Source organism: Rhipicephalus microplus, chromosome 6 (genome assembly GCF_043290135.1).
Source record: "Rhipicephalus microplus isolate Deutch F79 chromosome 6, USDA_Rmic, whole genome shotgun sequence".
In the NCBI taxonomy this organism is placed as follows: Eukaryota; Metazoa; Arthropoda; class Arachnida; order Ixodida; family Ixodidae; genus Rhipicephalus; species Rhipicephalus microplus.
The window spans coordinates 138,724,755-138,747,188 of NC_134705.1; the positions used below are offsets into that span (position 1 = coordinate 138,724,755).

Consider the following 22,434-nt stretch of genomic DNA (forward strand, 5'->3'; position numbering starts at 1 on the left):
CACTTGGTCTGATAGTCGGGCGGGCGATGGCTAAGGAGGCTAGGAAAACCACGAGCGAGAGTGAGCTGGTGCAGTGCGAAGAATGCAAGCGCTGGTGCTAATTAGAAGAGACAGCATTCACAAGTTTGGCCGATGTGCAGAAGGCGAGTTTCGCCTGCAGGCTGTGCGAGGCACTGAAGGCACTGAAAAGAAACTCAGGCCCCTGTGGCTAGCATTTCTGGATATCAAGGGAGCGTACGATAGCGTGGTTCAAGAGGACTTGTGGGGAATACTGGACACACTAGGTGTGGAAGATGGAGTCACTAATCTTTTAAAGGATATCTATAAAGGTAACAAGGTAGTTATAAGGTGGGAAAAACAGGTATCCAAGCCCACAGTGGTGAAGCGGGGACTTCGGCAGGGGCGCCCACGGTCACCCTTGTTATTCATGATGTACCTACAAGGATAAGAGGCCAAGTTAGAGGGAAATGTACTTGGCTTCAACCTCTCTTTAGTCAAACAAGGAAAACTCATTTATCAGGCACTGTCAGCATTAATGTACACAGATGATATAGTGCTAATGGCCGACAACAAGGAAGATTTGCAGAGATTGATGGACATCTGCGGTAATGAGGGAGATAGGTTAGATTTTAGATTCAGTAAGGAAAAATCAGCAGTCATGATTTTTAATGATAACGAAGGTAGTGAGCTTAGAATACAGGTCACACTAGAGATAACAGATAAATACAAATATCTGGGATAAGCAATGGAGACGAGTACATAAAGGAAAACGAAATATATGCAACGACTAAAATAACAGGAATGCAGTGGTAATGAAAAACAGGGCACTGTGGAATTACAATAGGCATGGTGTGAGAGGAATATGGAAAGGGGTCATGGTTCCTGGTCTGACGTTCGGCAATGCGGTCTTGTGCATGAGACCAGAAGTTCAAGCAAGATTAGAAATCAAGCAACGTGGAATAGGCAGGCTTGCTTTAGGAGCTCACGGGAATACACTGAATCAGGGAGTAAAAGGTGATATGGGATGGACATCATTTGAGGGCAGGGAAGCTAGCAGCAAGATAAAATTTGAGAAGCGATTGAGGGAAATGGGGGAGGAGAGTTGGGCTAGGAAGGTTTTCAGCTACTTGTACATGAAGAATGTCGATACAAAATGGAGGAAGCGAACCAGGAAATTGACTGGTAAATACTTAGAAAAAAGCAGGTGGCCAAACCAGAAAGAACTATCGGTTACGAAGAAAGTGAGGGAAACGGAGACTGGCATGTAGAGAATTGGCATGATTAAGAAGTCCGCACTAGAGATCTATCGAACTTTTAAGCAGGAAATTGCCAAGGAAAGGATCTATGATAATACTCCGGGTAGTTCTCTTCTGTTTAAGGTCAGGACGGGAGTAGGCAGTGCGTGTGTAGAGGAACAAGAAACTGCCGAACATTTGATAATTTTCTGTAAAGGGCTTCACCCTATAGTTCAGGATGATGGCGCAGTTTTTCAAAGCACTGGGGTTTAGGGACAAGGAGGGCAAAATAGACTTTAAGCGGGTAGACTTAACTAGACAGAGGTTATCTGATTTGTGGCTAAAGTCAAGGCACCAGTGAAAATTAAACCCTTCACTGCAAAGTACGAATCCTCAACCTCATTATTTAAAGGGAAAAAAAGATAAATCTAATGGTTAGTTTACTAAGTATTATGGCTAGGTGGCGTTAGCCGCCGCCCGATCTAAAGGGTACAGCCACATCCATCCATCCATCTATTCATCCATCCATCTGTTCAGCGACCATGGGAATGATTGATGGGTAGCACTACAGTGTACTAGAATAGAGGCAGTGTGCTCACAGGCGGCGGTGGGTGACTCACTTTGTGTCGACGCCGAGAGGCGGCGCGGTTCGCAGCGTCACCTGAAACTCCTCTGCGCGCTGGAGTAGAGAGCCACAGCGCAATTGTTGAAATGCCAGAAATTATGCAACGTTCGTGACATGCAATGCATGTCACTTCTTTTGGGGCATCTTATCAGTGTGCAGGGCGTGAAGCAACTGACATCGTATTATTTTCCTGCGCAGGAAAATAATACGATGTCATAATAATAACAGCATGCCAGATTTGAAAGCATAAAATGAAAATTATATTACCATAATGTGCAGGTACGAACTAGCCATTATATAATGGTGAAAATGATTTATATAGTTCATGCTTGCATACACATCAAAATTCGAGTAAGGCAAGAAAATTATTTAAACTATAACAGCAAAAGTATCATATGTTATGATAGCTTCAACAGCACAGATAATAAAACTCACCCTCATGGTGAGTGCGAGAAGTTCTTAAGCGCTGCTTCTGGAGCTTTTCCCCAGCATGCCGAAGCCACACTTTAATCACACACTCGATGTCATTTTTTTTTGTTTCCGGAAAATTTCGCCTCACGGCCTCTGAAAAAGTACAAAGTTCATAAAACAGGAATTACACAAACATAATACATTAATATAATGCTACATAGGTTGTTTGAAGAAGTACCTCTAGTCAGCATGATCGACATTTTGATAGGTGGGCACATCATCATTAAAGGTCCTTGCCATCCTTCCCCATGTTAATTTCAAGAGTACTGACATTGACACTATGTGTTGCATTACAAGAAGAACACCACGAAGAAGACATCATTGTAACTTTTTTGAAACCTAGCATGCAAAGAATGATGAGGCGCCTTTGACGAAAATACGTCCATGTATGAAAATGTTGACCAGCTTGTCTTAGGTACTTATTCCTGTTTAGAGATCCTCAGTGATCACTATGAGCTTCCATCTGTTAGTTTTCATCTGTACATAAGATTTCCACTACAGTTAAGAATGCCTAGTAGTGCTACCTGATAATAACTTCTGCAAGTAGTGAATGCTTGCGTATGTGTGCCATGCAAGTATACTAGTGTGCTTGAAGAAGCTGCAGGGTTTCTTACTGACAACAGATATTTCATGCTAAAAATTTTCCACGTTTAAGCACATAATTTTAATTAGCAAGCATCCTAAAAAATTTAATGCTTTCATGAAAAGATTGTTCTTTTGCTATTGACTTCAAATGAAAGATAATGTGGATAACAGACTTAGAAATGTCTGTACTCAAACACGGCTCTTGCAGCACATGGTGTTGTGAAACAAATTACTCACTGCAAATGACATCTGTGACACCTAGATCCACAAACTTCCTTTTGCCTTTTTGGCCTGCCCAGCTGAACTGCACAGCAACCTCAAGGCTTAGCAGAAGCTCCAGCATCCTCCTGGCTGCTGCCCCAAAAGTTGAGCCACCAAGGCCAGCAAGCTGCTGTATCTGTACAGTTTTGAGGTCATTATTTTTTTTAGAAGAGTAGCTTAATGCAGTGACTAGAAAAAAAAATTATAGAAAAATATAATGAATGACGTACAAGCTTTAGCTTAATGTTGCCATCAGCAGCAAGTCTCCCCTCAAGACTTAGAAATTGGTCAATATCCTTGACCGGTGTCAAAACCACATCATCATTTGTCTCATCTTGAAGCCTCACTGTTGTGTTGAAAAGGTGCTGCTGCATGGCATCAACCTGTCGTCCCAGCTGCTCTAGCCTCATCAGGATAGTTTGCGAAATTCGCATGAGTTGACGCACGTATTCTGTAAAGACGTGTTCATGAAGTAATAGCGCTGAATTGCAACATATAAAATGGCAAAAGCTGAGATAACATTGAAAATGAGAAGTGCTACTAAACACAGCAAAACAAGCACACAGTTGTTTATGGCTTCTCTGCACATTATTGTCGGTTTTAGAAATTTGTGCCTACATGGCTTCAGTTATTTTGTTAGCATGCTCAGTGATGCCTTTTTAGGACCTGAATACGCATGCAGAGTTGACACTGAGATGAAGCACCTTCATTGCGTGCTGTGATTCAGTGTACCCATATATTTACAACCTAGTTTTCAACAAAAACTTGGAATAAGTTCAGAAAAATTGTTGAAAGTTAGGTTATTAAGTGAATTTGTGAAAAATAGAATAAGCAGAAACAGATACTTTAATGTTTTAAGCACTGAAACAATGTGTGACCAGACCATACATATAACAGTTGCCATAGTTTTTGCAGCAAAGTGATGCCACTATCACTTTCCCAACGAAAGCAAAAAAAAAATGTTTAAAATATAACTCTTCATTTATGGGGTAAAAGCGTGCTCATCGCCATCAAAGTGACACACAGTCCTCATTTCCACTGTGATCAAGAGGCATGTTCTCTACACTAAATAGGCGACAACAGTTGTTTATGAATTAAAAGTATTAATTGTGGCACCTTCGCTTCAATTTTTCTGAGACATCAGGTATTTACACTTGATAAAGCAACTACAGTTAGTACATTGTTCCGAAATTGCAAATAAGCAATTATGCTGCTTACGACTGGCACAGCTATAAGACAAAACGTTTTGCTTAGCACTTGCAAAGATTTTAATCTAAAGAGAAAAAAAACTGTATTCCCTAGACAATAAATACAAAGATTGTCTTCACCTCTGAAGTGGCACCCGGGTAAGAAAGCTTTAATGTTACTTACCAGGAGGTGAGCTTCTATTGCTAGAGGGGAAGCCTAATGAAGACCCATGGGTATTATTGTGTGCAGTCCCTACAGAAGCATAGATGAAGGTTTTAAGATGCACTTCTAAAAACTAGCTCTGAACATTTCATCGAAAGTATTCTTACATGAAGGGCCTTGCTGACTACTGTTATGTTGCTGCAACACTTGCCTTTCAAGGTTGTCTGCATGCTCTGTAAGTGACAGTTCCTACAAGTGACAGTTGCCATTGTTTTTGCTACAAAGTGATGCCACTGTCATTTCTGTCTACTGAAAAAAAAATATTTTTTTTTTGATTATGGGGTAAAAGCGTGCTCATTGCCATCGAAGTGACACGCAGTTTTCTCATTTCCACTGCGATCAAGAGGCATGTTCTGTACACCAAAAAGGTGATAACAGTTGTTTATGTATTAAAGCTTTAATTACTGGCACCTTAGCTTCAATTTTTCTGAGACAACAGGCATTTACACTTGATAAAGCAACTACATTTGGTACATTGTTCCGAAATTGCAAATAAGCACCCTATGTTGTTTACCACTGGTGCAGCTATCAGACGAAACGTGTTGCTTAGCACTTGCAAACCTTTATAACGTACAGGCAAAAACACTTTGTATTCCCCAAACAATGAATATAAAGGTAGTCTGCATCACAATAGGTGCCGATCTAAGGAAGCTCTAATGTTACTTACCAAAAGGTATGCTTCTAGTGCTAGGGGAATTGGAAGGTGTGTGTCTACTGGTAGGAGAATTCCTGATGACATTTTGCCCCTCATTATATCCTGCTCTCTGAGCAGGCATAGATGATGTTGAGGGAAAGCCTAAGCCAGGCTCGTGGCAATTATTGGGTGCAGTCCCTGCAGAAGCATAGATGAGCCTTTTAAGCTGCACAATTCTAAAAACAGCCCCTGAGCATTTTATCAAAAATACCGTCTTACATGAAGCCCCTTGCTGACTGCTGTAATGCTGCTGAAATGGTGGCCCTTCAAGATTGTCTGCATAAAAAAGAAAAGGGACAAGAATCAGAGTGATGGGACAGTTATTTTGGCCAGTTACGCGAAGCTCCCACCATCTTTCCATCAACACTTGCTGCAAAGCTTTAGTTGCAAAGTGATGCAAAGCTTTAGTTGTTCCAGAGTTTAGAAGGCTGGAACTACATTTACACTTGACACACCAACTACAGTTAGTAAGTTGCTCCAAAACTGAAAAGAAGCATCCATGCCATTTAGCTCTACCATAGCTTTAGACTAAACATATTGCTTAGCATATGGAAAACTTGGTGCCTAAAGTAAAATAACAACTTGCATACATAACACACAATAAATATGAAGGTAGACTTCACACGTAAAGTGACACCCATGGAAGGCAGCTTTTGTATCACTTACCCAGAGGTCTGCAGTTGTTGCTGTATGAACCTCTGTAAACATTTTGACCCTCAGGTGATGCCATTCTCGGTGAAGGGGCTCTTTGTGATGGCCTAATGCCTGCTGGTGAACTGGAGTCGAACGCAGGCACTTCACTGATATTGGATCTAGTCACTGCAGAAACATAAGTGAAGCTTTGAAATGTAATTCTACACATGCACTTTGAGCTGTTCATCAAACATAGTCTTACATAAAGCCCCTTCCTGGCCTGTGGTGCGATGCTGCTGCAGTGGTTGCCGCCCTGCCTTGTCTGCATACCCTGTTAGAAAACAGAGGCAAGAAAAAATCAGCGGGTAATGGGACAGTAGAATAGTCATGTGAAGATTAGACAAATTTTCCATTGTTTCTTCATGGCTCCTGAAAACCTGCAAACCTTGCATGAAATCAGCTCCGTCTACAACATAATCAAAGTTACAAATCTGTGCAGTGAGAATGATATAAAAAATGAATTTCAAGCGCTAGCATCACTCTGTCGTGGAATACTCAACACCAAGCAAAGGGCAAGTGTCCAAATTCGATACGACCCTGGGTATTTCTCTTCTCAGTTTTAATTTTTTGTGTCTATCAGTTACTTTTTCATGTCCATCAGGCCACTGATGGCCATGGCGACCCCACTCAATGCAAGAACGGGTGTTCAAGAGCTGCTCTAAAACTGATGTGCATGGTTTACGTACAATATCCCCTTTGGCAAAAACTCTTGGTTGGAAGCGAGTACTTAAATGCGTGCTGACATTCTCAGTTATCGCAGGTCAGAAGCATGTCATATGCTATTTGACATGACATTTTGGAAAGGAAAATGAAAAGTAAATAGAGGTTAACATGGAGTTATTAACCAGTTTGCCACCCTGCATAGGGGTGTAGAAAAAGGGGTTGTAAAGAGGAGAGATAAATAAAATAGCAAGAAAAAAAAACAGGATTTTATCCCAGAAGCATATCACCTTCATGTTCCAATGACCGTGGCTGGGTGGGCAGTGGCCGATTCTCTAAATTTCTTGGTCGCTTGTGTTTTCTCCCTAAGAAAGCAAGCCAGAATCAGCATTTCACAGCCCTAAAGCCAGATAACCCAGTGTTACTTTTGGCGGTAGATAACAGAAAACAGTGTGAGCAATTCCGTGGGGCTATCATTGTAAAATAGGCATTGCAGGATGTAAAAAGATTCAATACTATTAAAAAACATAAGTACAAGCAGTTCACTTTACGTAAAGTTCAAAAATGGTGTTATACGTCTTATCATTGAAGCTGGAGGTGATGGTGCCCCTTCATCATCTTCAGACTCATAGGATCTCTTATTTTTTTTTCTTCTGCCTTTCCCAAGTTCTGCCTCGCCGTCCAAGTTGGATCCATTTTCTACCCTTGGCAGATTTGCCCGTGCTTCGGCATATGTATCTGCAGAAAGAAGGGCAACAACTACTAATTAAATGATAAGCATGATCATTTCTCAGATCTGTCACACATAACAAGTAGAACTCCAATTCCTTTGCATAAGTCATTACCAAGCAGGTACTAAGAGTCACCCATGATATTAAAATGGATCATTTAAATTTTGCTGCAATGACAGCTGACATGCAAGTATTCACAAAATATGAGATACTTGATTTCGCATAATTGTTCTTTTTTTCCTGATATTCTCGAAGCTATCTTCTGATATTCTTCGAAGCCATCTTCTGATATCTTTTCCTGATATTCTCGAACCCATCTAAACTTTTAAGAAGTTACTTTGATCTAAAGTGGCAATTAGAGTTACAATGCTGAAATTGCAGTTTATTACATACCTTTTACTTCATTGCTGACCAAATCGCTGAAAAACGTGCAGTAAAACAGCATAAATAAGGAATAATTTACCAAATTCTCGGACAACAGTGCAAGGCACTTCTATCCAGTCAGCCCCTGGAGTCGCTTTCGCCTTCAACAAACTATGTACATATTTAGTTTGTCGAGGCCACAGGCAGCCGTCGCCTTTCAGCCAACTTTTGAGGATGATCCCAGATGTATCATCCTCTTCTGGGAAGAGAACGACAACGTATTGACCTTGCAAAAGAAAGAGAAGCCAAATTCAAATTCTGTATACATTCTGACACAGTTGTGAAAGTTTATTACATGTGCACTGTAGCATGCAAAAGAGGGAAAACAATGCTTTTCCTTTTCAAATACACTTTCAGGCATTTCTGTGAGATGTTCTTCAGAGGCCAATACCGCAGACTAGAAGGCTGAGACACTGAGTAAATTCCCAGTATGGAGGAAGGGCATGGCAGAGAATAAAAATCTTCACACTTGAGGAACTTCCTTCCAATTATGCATGGCTCACCGCACGGGAGATGAGCAAAATTGTCAATAACGACGATTGACCCATCACTTAGCCTACAGCACCCATTTCTCTTTTCAGCTCTAAGAATGACATTGCCAGGCAATGTTACTTTTTTAAACTCGGGGCCTCGGCATGGAGCAACAAGTGGCCCGTCAGCATGCTCTGCAGCAAATACGACATGGCTTTCAGTTTTCTTATGCCTCAGAGGACGGTGTGCCTGCTCAGCAAGCCTGTTGCAAAGTTGCTCCAAGGGAAGGTCTGGCTTTCTCAGCATTCTCTTTAACGAGGACATATGGTTTTCAAATGGGAAGGCACTCCATGAGTCCAAGGGGCCAAGGTGTGTAACATCATCTGCCAAATGACACAGGCCATGCACATTGTGTGAAACATGCTCTTTGCCATAAATGCTTATGAATGTCCGGATAAAAAACTTGAGCATGTTTCCGGCATACTCTATCTCACTTGCAGGTGCAGCTGGTGTGGAAAGAACAGAGATCCCCACATGTAAAGCTAAGAAGTTCTTGTACATGTGTGCAGGAATCAGTGATGACAAAACAACGGGTCCTCCATATAAAAGAAAAAAGCGAAACTCAGTCGCTTTCCACCGATCAAGTTCAGCAATGCTCCTCGGCTTTCGGCTAAAATCACATGGAACACACCGTGCAATTTGAGAATTTTTTTCCGACATCTCAAGACGCACTTTGCTTCCAAGTCTGGTCACTTTTGGGCCACGTACCCACAGTGTCAAGAGCTTGTTCATGACACCCAAGCACACAAGGTGCATGTAATCTAATGGTATATCTTTCACTAGGTCAAAAGGAAGTTCCTCAAGAATACTTTCGCCTGTGTGATGCTCCTCCTGGACTTTTAAGCGAAAGCTGTCATCTGTTCGCTTGCGAGCATTGACGTTTGGGAAGCACACCCTGCCCTCACAGTAGACACCTTTTACGTCACATTTGGTGCAGCTGTAATAGCCTGTGTGGCTTCTGACATATAATACAAATGCCTTTGCTGGTGCATCACATATGAGGGCATACAAGCTAACAGGAATTGCAGTTTCTCCAATGGTAATCCCTGTTGTGATAGCAGCATTTATGTCACAAACAAATGGTCGCAAAAAATCATTCGCGTTGTTGGGCTTGCTGCTTCCGAAAAAAACACCCACTATAAATGGTGCTTTGTCCTCCAAATTACTTATGCGTCCCAGTATGCACCAAAATTGGCCCCGTGAACTTTTTGAAACCGGCAGACCGTCAATGTTGAAGCTAAGCTTCAAAATTCTTGGTAGTTCTGCACAATCTTGCAGCACTCGCTGTAGGCCTGCACTGAGGCCGAAATGATGGTATTTCCCGCCGGCCAGCTGCAACACTTCCAGGCACTTCTTGGGCGTCTGTAACAATGCCCTTGCAGTTGAAGGGAGCGCGCTGAAGCATTCGTGGGACTGTAGTACTCTCAAGAGCGATGTAACTGAAGTGTGCGATGCGCGAGATTGTAAGGCCCACGCTTGCAGTCTCTCACGAAAGGCCAGCAAGCTGTCCACACTGCCGCGTTCACAAACTTGCTCTTCGTTACTCCCAGTCGGTGCCAATTCGAAAGAATCCCTCTGCCTCACCTGCGAGGTCGCCGAAGTCGAAGCCGCAGCGCTGCTGTCATGGAAGGCACGCCGTTCGAAGTCTGTGTGATCGTGAGGCACAGAAACACTGCAGCCGCTGGGGTAGCACGCGTCGCCAGAAATCAAAACGTGTCCTTGGGGCACATCCGTTTCTGGAACGATCGAGGAGTGTGCCGAAGGCCGTTCTCTGTCATGAACACAAAGGCGACGATGGCCGTCTTCGAGGTCGACCGCACAAGCCTCGGAGGGCAAGTCGCTCTCTCTTTCGGCGTTGCGGGAATCTCGGTCAACGTACCGCGTGTCATTTATGACATCGGCCTCACTGTCAATAAGCTGAAAACTAGCATTGACGCGCCGATTAATTTCACGCCGAAATTTGCGATCCGCGCTCTCAGCCATCTTGAACAGCACAGAGCACAGTAGAATGGTGGCTAGACCAAAGAACACCCACCACCAGAACACGTTGTTAGGCTAGTCAGTTGGTTTGTACATACATACATGAATAAGCAGTAAAGATATACAGCGCGAGGCTGAAAATCAACTGTCCTCTCTTTTTTTATTTATTTACCTTTGCGGCTTACAACTTCAATATGAAAATTTAACAGAAGACACTCACCTGGCATGCTTACGATTCTTTGAGGGCTTCTGCGAGAAGCTTCCTCTATGGCGAGAAGTGTTGTATTGGAATGTTGACTCGACCAATGACTCGACTTGACTTACTGCAGGCCCATAATGATGATGATGATAGTTGCGTCACTTTAAAATGGGTAAACAGTGTCGTAGACATCCAGATTTAAAAGCACCTTGACTGCGCATGGTGACCGCATTAAGGTACTGCTTTTTTTTTGTTAGCACCACCACAACTTCAGTCGCCCATTCGTTTTCCCACAGCGTTCTAGTTCCAATGCTGCTCTATTCACGATAACCTAGGCCAGCCCAGTCGTCAGCATGGTCAGTTGTCGTCTGCTCGATGGGACCGTGCGGCATTGCAACACTGGACACTCGAGAATAACGTGCTCGCTATTCACAGTTTTCACGCCTGCATTCATTTTGGAGCCGACACCGTTTATACTCGCACCAAACTTGGTCTGCCGCACGTGCGTTCATTGGGGAAACGGGTCAGACCACAGTCAGTGCGATATAATTCCGTATGCACGTCGGCGGTAGATCACGACCAACGAAAACGTGCAGGCAGAAAGTTTGGCCTACGATCACTTACAAAGTAAATAAATAAATAATAAATAAAAGAACACGTCTTTCTCGTGTTGGCTTGAAGTGCTTCCTCGTGTAACTATCTCATTTTAATGATCGAGAAGTACTTTACTATTATGACTCGAAAGTAGGCATACGAAATCCCGTGGACTTATTCGTTAACAGCCAGAAAATTAACCAAACACGAATTGCGAAAGCTGCATGCACCTACGAAACATGCATATCCTCAAAACGTCCTCGAGCAGACGATATCAGGACAATTCTTCGTCCTTAAAAAGGTCTCAAAGGGGCATTTTGGGGATAATCCTGCAAGTGTCGACTAGAGGACCAAATGAGGACGTCCTGAAACTGCCGAGGACGTTTGTACCATATGAGGACGACCTCAGGTCGTCGAGTGTTGTCTGGGGCCGTTTAAATGTTCAAAGTGGTTTCGCTAATGCAGCGGTCATGTCGACTGCGGTTCCGAGGTGCGAAAAACACTACGCACTTTTTTTTCGCAATGTCAGAATTAAAATTTTGGAGTTTAACGGGCCGACGCCACACTTCCGCTATGAGGTGCGCCATAGCGGAGGGCTGCAGGTTAATTTAGATCCCTTTAGAATTTTTAACGTCAGCCGAAATGCCGACACACGGCTTGTTTCGTTTTTCTCCTCCGTCAGGAGAACAGCCACCGCGGCTAGGATCGAACACACGTCCTTGGGTTCAACAGTACAACGCCTTAGACAGCCTCCACGCCGGGTTTTTCTTGATTACGTGCCTGCTGCAGGAATGCGCGCCCTAAACCCAAACTTTAACCACCATGACAACCACGCACGACGTTTAACATTCTAGCATCGCTGCTTCGAGACTTTAGGTGATGATTGGTGTGTGGCGTGATTCTTGCTGTAAACAAGACGTAGCATCATTATTATCAACAGCCTGTTAGGTCCTGCAGGACGGAGACCTCTTTCATTGATTTACACCCGCTCCTGTCCTTCACTGCCAGAGTCCATTCCATTCATTGCCTCTGAATTTTCATATTTCGTGTATCCATCAAGTTAATGACGTAGCAAATTAAATGAAATGATAAAAATCCATGTAAATTGATGAAATAATGTTTATTCACAAATAAGTGATGAAAGAATTTGCACAAGAAATATTAGGGTAAAAAAAAGCTGAATAATGGCAAATCGATTGAATTGGATTGGATTGGATAAACTTTTATTTGGTCCTCCAAAGCACAGATCACTGTGTTGCGGGCAGATCCCACGTGGGGACTGAGATGCCAAGCTCCTCAGCCGCCTCGCGGGCTTGGTGGACAGCCCAGAGGTGATCTGCCAAGGACGAGCTGCGGATTGCCGCCTCCCATCTGGCAGAGGTGATGTGCGATAAATGAGCGAATTTGGTGCACTGCCAGAGCATGTGTTCTAATGAAGCTATTTCCCCACAATGTGGACAAAGACTACTTGGGTATAGGTCAGGGTACATGATGTGTAACATTTTCAAAGTAGGGTACATCCGCGTTTGCAAAAGCCTTAATGTAAGTGCTTGGGGCCGGGTTAGATTTTTGCGAGGTGGAGGAAAAATCCTTCTAGGCAGGTAGAAATGTTTAGTGAGCTCGTTATATGTTGCAAGAATTTCCCGGTTATCCCCTTCACCAGTAGAACGCATCCCTGGGGTAGCGCGGTTGGAGAGTTCTCGCGCCGCCTCGTGTGCTGCTTCGTTGAGATTGGGAGGGGAATCGTTGATTTGTCCAAGGTGAGCTGGGAACCAACTCAGCAGATGATGTGTTATGTTCTTGCCTTGCAGTATTTTCAGCGTTTGTTCACAGACCGTCCCCTTGGCGAACGCCCGTAGTGCTGCCATGGAATCATTGTAGACGACTTCAATGTTATCCATCTTGAGTGCTAAGGCGATGGCCACTTGTTCCGCAATGATTCGGTCTTTCGTCCTGACCGTCGCTGAGTTGACGACATGGCCAGCCCCATCGACTACCACTGCCACAAACGCTTTCCCATTGGCGTAGGAAGCCGCGTCAACAAATGCGACCCCTCGTTCTTCGTTTGAGACTTGACGAAGTATAGTCCTGGCCCTCGCTACTCTTCTTCCGACGTTGTGTTCTGGATGCATGCTTCTCGGTATAGGAGATACCGTGATAGTCTTCCTGATGTTGTCAGGGATATCATTGTAATTTCGTCTGATTGCTATTGGGTGTTGGCCCAGCTCCTGCAGGATCATTCTCCCCGACCTTGTAGTAAATAACCTTGCAAACTGTGCTCTCTTTTGGGCTTCTGCTATTTCTTCGAGCGTGTTGTGTATGCCAAGCTGAAGCAGACGCTCGGTGCTGGTATGTATGGATAGGCCCAGGACCTTCTTGATAACTTTCCTGAGGAGCACATTCAGTGTCTCGGACTCTGCTCTTGACCAGTTGTGCATTGCTGCCTCGTATGTGAAGTGACTTAGAACAAACGCATGCATGAACCTGATGAGGTTGTCTTCCTTGATCCCATTTCTTTTGTTGGCCACTCTGCGTATGAGGTGCACCGCACTGTCTGTTTTCCGAGTTAACTTGGCTATAGATTTGCTGTTGGCGCCGGTAGACTCTATCAGCATTCCCAGGATTTTGGTGGAGTCGACCCTCTGGATGGCATCCCCTTGATTTGTACGGAGATGGATGTCTATCTGGTTTAACGGCTTCCATCCCCTGGGCTTCGGTCCCCGGCGTACAGTCCGATAAAGCAAAAGTTCTGACTTACTCGAGGAGCACTTGAGCCCGGAAGGGCGAAGGTAGTCTTCTACAGTGTCAATCGCCTCTTGCAGAGCGCTCTCAATCTGCCCCTCGCTTTCACCTGTGCACCAGATGGTAATGTCATCTGCGTAGATGCTGTGCTTCAATCTTTCAATGCTCGATAATTTTTTTGACAGTCCAATCATGGCAATGTTGAACAGCATTGGTGAAATCACTGCCCCTTGTGGCGTGCCCCTTGCTTCTAGTTCGATTGCTGTGGTCTCGATATCTGCAATCTTCATCACGGCTTTCCGATCTGTAAGAAAGGACCATACGTAGTCATAGAAGGCTTTTCCTAGACCAAGCTTGGAAATTGCTTCGAGTATGAATGAGTGGTGGATGTTGTCAAACGCTTTTTCTAGATCTAGGCACAGAATGGCTCTCACGTCTCTGGTTTCATTGTCGATGACCTGGTGTTTGATAAGCTTCAATGCATCTTGTGTGGATAGCCCTGCCCTGAATTCAACCATATTGTGTGTATATGTTGTTATCTTCCAAGTACTTGTTTATCCTGTGCAGTATGGCATGTTCTGCGACCTTGCCGATACATGATGTCAAGGATATTGGCCTCATGTTGTCCAAGTTAGGGGGCTATCCTGGCTTAGGAATAAGGATCGTGCTGGCCAGCTTCCACTGCTCTGGCACCCTGCCTTCTTTCCATGCTGAATTGATCATATCCCTCAGGGTTTCAATTGAATCGTCATCAAGGTTACGCAGGGCCTTGTTTGATATACCGTCCGGGCCAGGGGCTGACCTGCCGTTGAGATCATGCAAGGCTCTTCTGATCTCCTCGATGTTGAAGTCGCCCTCAAGACCTGGATTTGGCGTGCCCTGGTACTGTCTACTTGGTGGTGCCAATCCTCTTTTGATTGGGAGGTACTTATGCACGAGCTTCTGGACAACTTGCTGTTCTGTAGTGCGCCCTATCTCTTTCTGCAAAATTCGAGCGATAACATGCTTTTGATTTGTTTTGGTGGTGTTTTCGTTGAGGAGATGCTTTAAGATATTCCATGTCTTGCCATTGCGCATCTGACCATCGACAGAGTTGCAGATTTCGTCCCATTGCTGCCTGGATAGTGCGCAACAATGTTCCTCGACTGATCTGTTTACCTCAGCTATCTTCTTCCTCAGTCTTCGGTTCAGGCGCTGACCCTTGCAACGGTTCAGTAGTGCTTGCTTTGCCTCAAGAAGATGAGCGAGCCGGCTATCCATTCTTTCAACCGGAAAATCTGTGGTAATGGTGAAGGAGACGGATTTTATGTCATCTTTAACCTGTTTGACCCACTGCTCCAAGCCTTGTCTGTGGCCATCTTGTTCCCTTTCCATCCTTATCTTCCTGAACTTATCCCAGTCTGTGAAGTGGAATTCTTTCTGCTTTTTACGCTCCACGGAGAAGGTAGTGGCAAGAATGCAGTGGTCACTCCCTAGGTCTACAGCAAGGTTCATCCACTGGGCCTTCTTGATGTTCCTTACAAATGTAAGGTCCGGGGTGGAATCCCTGAAGCAAGATGTACCAAGCCTTGTTGGTAGGCTGGGGTCTGTGATTAGGGTGAGATCAAGTTCACTGGCACTTTGCCAAAGTCGATTTCCTTTCCCGGTGTTGTACTTGTAACCCCATGTATGATGAGGGGCGTTGAAATCACCTGCTATGACGAGTGGACATTCCCCGGCGATATTAACAGCTTTCTTTAGAACCGTCTTGAAGCCTTGCTTTTGTTCCTTTGGACTGCTGTATATATTAAGAATGAAAATGCTCTGACGGTTGCTGGTACCCGGCACGATCTCTACCAAGACGTGTTCCAACCGGCCTGCTTCTATCTTGAGGTCGTGGGTTACGTGCGTTAGTTTGTTGCATACGAAGGTGCAGACTCCCCTCCCTTCAGTATCCCCTATTACAGGTCGGAATCCAGGCAACGTTGCTTGCGGTGAAAGGGTCTCTTGTAATAATATAATATGAGGCTTTTCTTGGCTGCTCCTGATATACAGCTGCAGGGTTGCTTTCTTTTTAAGGTAACCTCTACAGTTCCATTGCCAGATACGAAATGCTTCACGTAGCGCTGCCATGATGGTTATTACATGGGCGGTCAGAGCCTGATGCTGCACCTGTCGACAGGTTTGGTACCACTAGTATTGGTGGCCGAAGGGGTGAGCTTGGTGCATGAGGCCTTGCTTTGTTGTGCAGATATGCTTCGACCTTTGTAATGCGCAAAGTCAGATGCTCTTCCAGTGTCGCCAGGCTTGATTGTAGCCTACCCATCTGCTCGCTAAGATTGGCTACTACTTTGCTGAGCGTGTCAAACACCTCTTTTATATCTGACATGGTCGTTTGGTTAGCTTCCACGTGTTCTGCCATGACTGCCCTCTTTTTCGCGGTTCTCGAGTCCCCCACGTTTTCAGCCACAGGGACATCAACTGGCTGAGACATTGGCTGTGAAGATTGCGCGCTGGTTAGCTTAGTGAGAAGAATTTTTATTTCTTTTAAATCAGCTGATAGCCTCTCATTCGATTTCTTAAGTCTCGCGTTTTCTTGCTCTAGCTGTGCAATTCTATCATGCTCTGGCAGCTTACCTGTCATCACCTCTGCCCCGCCGTTGCGCACTCGCTCAGCCCAGCTGCCTTTCGAAGTAACTGCAGGCGTCCTCCCCGGGTGTGAAGCCGTGATCTCGAACTGAACGCCAGGCAGCTGGCCATTCGGGTGCCGCCCAGGCTGATCCCGACCCTGATGGTGACCTTGAGAACTCGAGCGCCCCAGTGATTGGGAGTGGGCCTTGGGTCTAGAACCTCTTCTGGAATGCGACGCGACCTCCCCCTGGAGTGAGGCCGCCTTTCCTGTTCTTGTGTAGTCTGGATGCTCTGGGTCCCGTAGGCTGGAATAAGCTGCTTGTCATTGATGTCTGGACTCGATGTGATTAATGCGTCCCGGGCTTCTGCGGCTGCTCGCGATCTTTCCCATCGTCTGCGTCTGACGACGTATGGCACTAAGTACCTGTTCTTGCACTCCTTGTCTGCCGTGGGATGGTGACCGTCGCACAGCCTGCATCTTGGATTGCACTGGTGCAGGCTATCTGGGTTCTTGATCTCGCAGCCTCTGCAGATTGTTTCAGCTGGGTTCGGACAGACGTCAGACCGATGCTCCAGCTTTCCACAGACGTAACAAATATCGATGTTCTTGCGGTAAAGAGAGCACTGCAAAAGTGAAGGTCCATATCTCACGAATCTGGGCACCTTGTGTCCTTCGAACGCTATGATGATTGTCCCGGTGTCCTTGATTCTCTTGGCCTGCAGCGCGAGTGGGTTGTTCGCGTTCACAATCTTTCGGGTCAAAATGTCCTGAGTATCGCTTGCGGGGATCCCGCGAATCACTCCTTTACAAGTGTCGTGGGGTGCCGCGGCGTACGCGCTAACCTCGAAAACTTTGCCTCCAATGTCAATTTGCTTGACCTTGAGGTATCTTGAAGCTCTGTCTTGGTCCGGAGTGCTTGCCACCATAATGTTCTGCTGCAAGTTTAAACAGATGATGTCCTGCATGGCCTCTTCCTCTTTGACGCCGGCCGCCAGTACTATCGCGTCTGCCACGGCTCCAGTGCCAATTCTCGAGATATTTAATCCTCCACGTGGTCGTAGCACAATTTTGCTGAAGTCCTTAGGTAGTGGCGGCATGCGTCCAGCTCGCACGATTGTATGCTTGGTGTCATACCTACTACGACTGGCTCGAGCGTCTCCCGCAACGCCGGCCTCGGTCGAACCCTTGGCAGCAGGAACGCTAACCGTGGCTTGCTTATTCCTTGAGCGTCTCGTTTCGGCTTCCTTCCAACCCATTTCTTCTGTGCAATCCTCTGGAGAGATGTCCTCTCCATCTACTTGGTATTCCATTCTCAGTTGCAGATACTGGAACGCGCAGAGCGTTGAGTCGCGTTGGCGCCGGACCGGCGCATCGGCGACAATCGCCTCCTTGGTTAGGCCTAAATCCCCCGGTGGCGTTGCCGTGTAAAAATGTCCCAAAAAACGGTTTAAAAGTCCACTCACCGGCACAAAGGTGGTATCTGCTGATTTCTTGAGAACTTAGGCACACGATAAGAGTAAAAACTCGGCGACAAATTCGTGAATACCACAGGAAAGCACTCTTGAAAGCAGGAGCCGATCTTCGCGCGTCCACACTGGTCGGCACCTAGAGCGTCTCTCCAATGGCAAATCGAGACATTTACACATTCATATGCACCATTACTTTGAAGGAGTCTTTAAAACAATAACAAAACGACAAGCAATGCTCGGGCTCCGCTGGAACGTCATCGTGTGTCAAGTCGCAGTCCTCCCCTGAATCACCAACAGCAGCCCGTGGAAATTCAGTGCAGTCAGTCTCGAGAGCACTTCGGCTCTTTTTCTTTGCGGCTGCATGGTCATTTTCGCACATCTTCCTTTTAGCTCTCGGTTTTGGCATCTTCTTCGTGAGGTACTGCGGCAAATTTGGAAGAATCGTGGGGACGGCGTTTTCCGACAGCATCGGTTTATCACAAGGAATGCGTACCTCTTTGCCATCTATATGGTGCACGAACTTCTTGATAACGAACTTCGGTTCGAAATGCAGTTCGCAGACCGCAGAAAACTCATCCAGTTTCTTATCTGCACGGTGGAGATTCCTTTCCCACTCCTTCCGCCGTTCTTCATCACGCGGGACGCTGAACAAAGACGCCTGTGGTGCATCCTGCACACGACTGTACCCAGTTCGACAACCTGGCGCAAAACGGTAATTTCGACGGCGGTTAGGCATCTTCACGAACACATACTACACAATGATCCAAGCATAAAGCACAGAACACGCACACGGGGTACCCACGTTGATCCAATCGAACCGATCGAACTGAACTGAGCGAACCAGCCCCGTCCGCCAACATGGCCAACACGAACCAAGAGAAATTTTTCAGGTGCGTCAAGCGTCAGCGCCCCTGGTGGGCATCGTGGAAGTCGACACAGAGTGCGCTATGGCGGAGCGCCGCAAGGATAGGGCAGTGAGCACACTGCCCCTATTCTAGTACACTGTAGGTAGCACCACGGAGGTTGGCTAGCACACACATTTGCCTAGTCTTCGTACTTGCGGGCGGCGAATCATACTTGCGGCTTCGTTTATTGCTGTGTTTCAGTTTTGTTTTGAAAAAAAGGTTGAACCCTTTTGAAATTCTTGAGATGGTTCGGAAAGTGAGTTAAAAAAATTGAATGCTGAAGTGCAACCACTGAACATTTGCTAATACTTGTTTCGTAAGAAAACAGCTCCAAGCCACACGAACACACATGGAGCCAAAAGCAGGCAAGAAGTACGAATATTAGACAAATGTGTGTACTACCCATCATTCCCATGCTCGCTGAAGCGCCGTGCGTTGCAGCTCCCATAGGCACGAGCGCCAGAGTTCCCTCTAGTGTATATTGTATATTAAGAAACTCTATGCCGTGAGATCCCATTGTTCGGCATATGAGTGAGCTTCATCGATGTACACGTCCTGGGCGGCTCCGGACGGCCCTGGATGCCGGCGCTGCATTCGTTTTTTCGGGGACCAACTGGAAGCTCCGCCCACTGGTCCGGGATCACTCGGACGCATGTTTGTTTTTCCCGTGCCTGGCGGCCTGCGGGCGGCCCGGGACCGCCCGAGCAATTTCTTTGGGGCAGCTGACAGACGACGGCGTGGTGCGCATGCTGTGCGGCCATCTTAAGTTAGACACGGGAAATTTTCGATGCGCTCTTGCTCTCTCTTTGCTTTTCTGTCTGCTTCTCGCATGTTTCTAGATTTCGCGCATTGTTTGCGCACCCAGTTCTTGTCATCAGTGTTTTGAGTCACGTCGAGCATGCGAGTATTTCTGAAGGTCTGGCAAGCACGCGTTATACTCGCTAGGAGAAACAGCGGTAGAACGACCGCGCCGGTCTACGAGGCATACTCGCTCGAGTATGCCTCGTAGACCTACTGTAACTGTAACTACTACTGTAACTCGTAGACCAACTTACTGTAAGACTTCCACTTACAGTAAGTTGCATCACAACAGAAATAGGCATAATTTACTACGTAACTGCTGTTTAGGTTGGAATTGGGTCAGCGTTGTGGCCTGCGTCACAGCTATGGAGGGAGCAGGCGCCATAGCCTGGCATAGCAGACGCCACAGCGGATGCAGTCAGCATCATGTGCGCAGATGGCCCGAGGCCGCTCGGGCTGGCTCGGGACTTTTAAATCTCGTGTACATGACGTAGTCGCCTGTGAGCCGAGGTGTCCGCGGGCCGTTCGCAACGTTTTTAGAACTAGGTAAGTTGCAAAACTGAGTGGTGTTGCGCGGCGCGGCCGCTGCCAGCGACAAATATGGCGCTGCTGTCACATCCGGATTCACTCACTGCATGCTCGCTCGTGTCATTCCCGTTGCCTCCATCGCCTGGGCACGTTGCAGTGCGTCGATATCAGTGGGGGCTTCTTTCTGCGTGAACAGTTTTGTGCTTCAGCGTGCCCTGTTCTGCCTTGTATGTGTTGCGTGTTTTCATCATGCCCAGATGTTGCGTTCCCGGCTGTAGAGTAGCTACAGGAAATGAGAGACATCACATTTCTTTTGTACCCACGTGTACCTGAGCAGCGAGAGGTATGGGACCACGCTGCACCTCGTGCGGATAAGAAATCGCCTAGCACCTCACGTGTGTGTGATATGCACTTTCATGAGAAGGACATCCTGAAGACTTTCACTCGCGTCATATGGTAAGAAGGTACAAATCGCCAGAGCAAAGTGGGACCTCGTCGAAGGACGCGTTCCACGAATATTCCCGAATTTGCCCGCTTACCTTTGTCGCGGGGCCCGAGACAAAGAAGCGAAAGCTGCCCGATAGGAGTGGGGTATTTTCCAGAATATCATTGGCGAAAAATAATAGACTATCTCCGAGCCCTGAGTTTGAAGACAGTGAAATAAGTCCCGACAGGCCGTCAACTAGTGGCGTCATTTCTCTTCAAGACATATAAAACGTTTATTTGTCTGCTGCATGCTGGTGGAAACTTGTTGAGAATGGCAAGACAAGTCGCCTTGTGTTGTTTTTAGGGCTAAAAAAAGTGCGATTTGTGGAGAAATGTGTTGTCGTCGCAGAAGACATGATAGTCACCATTATCAGCCGTCACCATCGCTTGGCCAAGTCGCCCGGCAATGCATATACCATCACCCCATTGGCCGAACGTCTGGGGGACATAGAAAACCTGAAAGTGTATTCATGTTGTCCCAATGCGTCAGCAGGCAGACTCGTTAGTAATGAGTACGAAGTGCTCACCGATACCCCAAAGTGTGGTCTCTGCTCGAAGCTTTAGCTGAAGCTGTGTTAACAGGTTTCATTAGAGGAACTCAAGAAGAAGCAGAGGGAAGGCATGCTCAAGATAATGGTCGCGCACGCGTAAATTTTCGACTGTCTAAGTTGCTAAAGAATGCGACTGACATGGAAAAAAAAATAAGCTGTTTACATAACCAGACAAAAGCCACGAGATTGTGCCATATAGTTGTAATTTATTTTCAAGCACGAAAAACACAGGCACAAGAGACGATGCAAGACGTTGTAATTGGGTTTTTCGCGTCTAAAAATCTATTGCGAACGTACACCAACTAGCAACTAACCGAAAGACTCGTGTATGTTATGCTATATATATCAAGCATTGTTTATTGTGGGCTGTTCAGAAAGCCATAATTATACTATTTTTGCCTTACACCGCTAAATATTACGCAGTATTAAGTTTCTGCGGCAGCACAACAAATCTCGATTATATACTGTTGGCAAAGCTCCTTAAGAATGGCCGCCCCGGCATCTTGCCACGACGACTACGCGTTTTCGTCTGCTAGCGGAAGCTTGTAGCGCCGCCAGTGCCACCAAACCGGAAGCTGTCCCGGCGCCGTGTGTCGAGTAGGGCAGTTTTGCAACTTACCTAGTCTAGAAACGTTGGGCCGTCCGCGAGTGATCCGGCATAGAGTTTCTCAAAATTAACTAGAGGGCACTCTGGCGCTGCGATCGTTCAGCGACCATGGGAATGATGGGTAGTACACACATTTGCCTAGTCTCCGTACTTGCGGCTTCGGTTAATGCTGTGTTTCGACTTCGTTTTGAAAGAAAGATTTAACCCTTTTGAACTTCGTGACCCAATTTGGAAAGGTAATTCGAAAAAACTAGGGCAGTGAAGCGCAATTGCTAAACATTTGCTGATTTTTGTTTCGTGAGAAAACAGCTTTAAGCCACACGAACACACACGGAGTGCTGCCACACACTTCAAGGTTCTTCTTTACGTTTAGAAAGGTATACATGAAGTTGGGTATAGTGTTGACATAATTTGAAATTTCTAACTGCGATGCATTACCTACTATAATCCTGCTGGCTGACCGTTTTTGCTAGACCAGCGTTACTGAAATTCATTTATCGCAAAAAATGCACGCAACTATTGAAACCACGAGGACAATTGAGCACTAGGGGCATGAAAGACTGTTTGCTTTGGGGAGGAAACTAATTTCCACACTAATGGGATGTTTTTAAATGTAGGAATAATTGATACAAAGATCACACG

The 22,434-nt window shown here is 45.9% G+C and overlaps 1 protein-coding gene across 3 annotated transcripts; it reads right to left on the reverse strand.

Annotated features, from left to right (window-relative positions):
* Positions 1 to 2,254: 2,254 nt before the first annotated feature.
* LOC142765550 (uncharacterized) lies at positions 2,255 to 10,666 on the reverse strand. Of its 3 annotated transcripts, XM_075866699.1 has the most exons (13): positions 10,520 to 10,666; positions 7,829 to 8,014; positions 7,211 to 7,372; positions 6,925 to 6,999; positions 6,177 to 6,245; positions 5,948 to 6,100; positions 5,501 to 5,557; positions 5,255 to 5,419; positions 4,695 to 4,760; positions 4,549 to 4,617; positions 3,408 to 3,628; positions 3,154 to 3,313; positions 2,255 to 2,424 (listed from the first exon to the last, which is right to left on the reverse strand). In XM_075866699.1, exons 1-13 carry the CDS (start codon positions 10,524 to 10,526, stop codon positions 2,270 to 2,272), a joined length of 1,545 nt encoding a protein of 514 aa, XP_075722814.1. In that variant the 5' UTR covers positions 10,527 to 10,666; the 3' UTR covers positions 2,255 to 2,269. The 3 variants fall into 3 exon arrangements, with proteins under 3 accessions (XP_075722814.1, XP_075722815.1, XP_075722816.1); XM_075866700.1 differs by lacking the exon at positions 4,695 to 4,760; XM_075866701.1 differs by lacking the exons at positions 4,549 to 4,617; positions 4,695 to 4,760.
* Positions 10,667 to 22,434: the final 11,768 nt, after the last annotated feature.

What these genes read in the sequence shown, in the direction of transcription:
- LOC142765550 (XM_075866699.1), bottom strand. An exon ending in ACGGTCATTGGAACATGAAG is followed by an intron (nt 6,246 to 6,924) that starts GTGATATGCTTC and finishes GTTTTCTAACAG; the next exon opens with GGTATGCAGACAAGGCAGGG. An exon ending in CAGTCAGCAAGGGGCTTCAT is followed by an intron (nt 5,420 to 5,500) that starts GTAAGACGGTAT and finishes ATGCTTCTGCAG; the next exon opens with GGACTGCACCCAATAATTGC.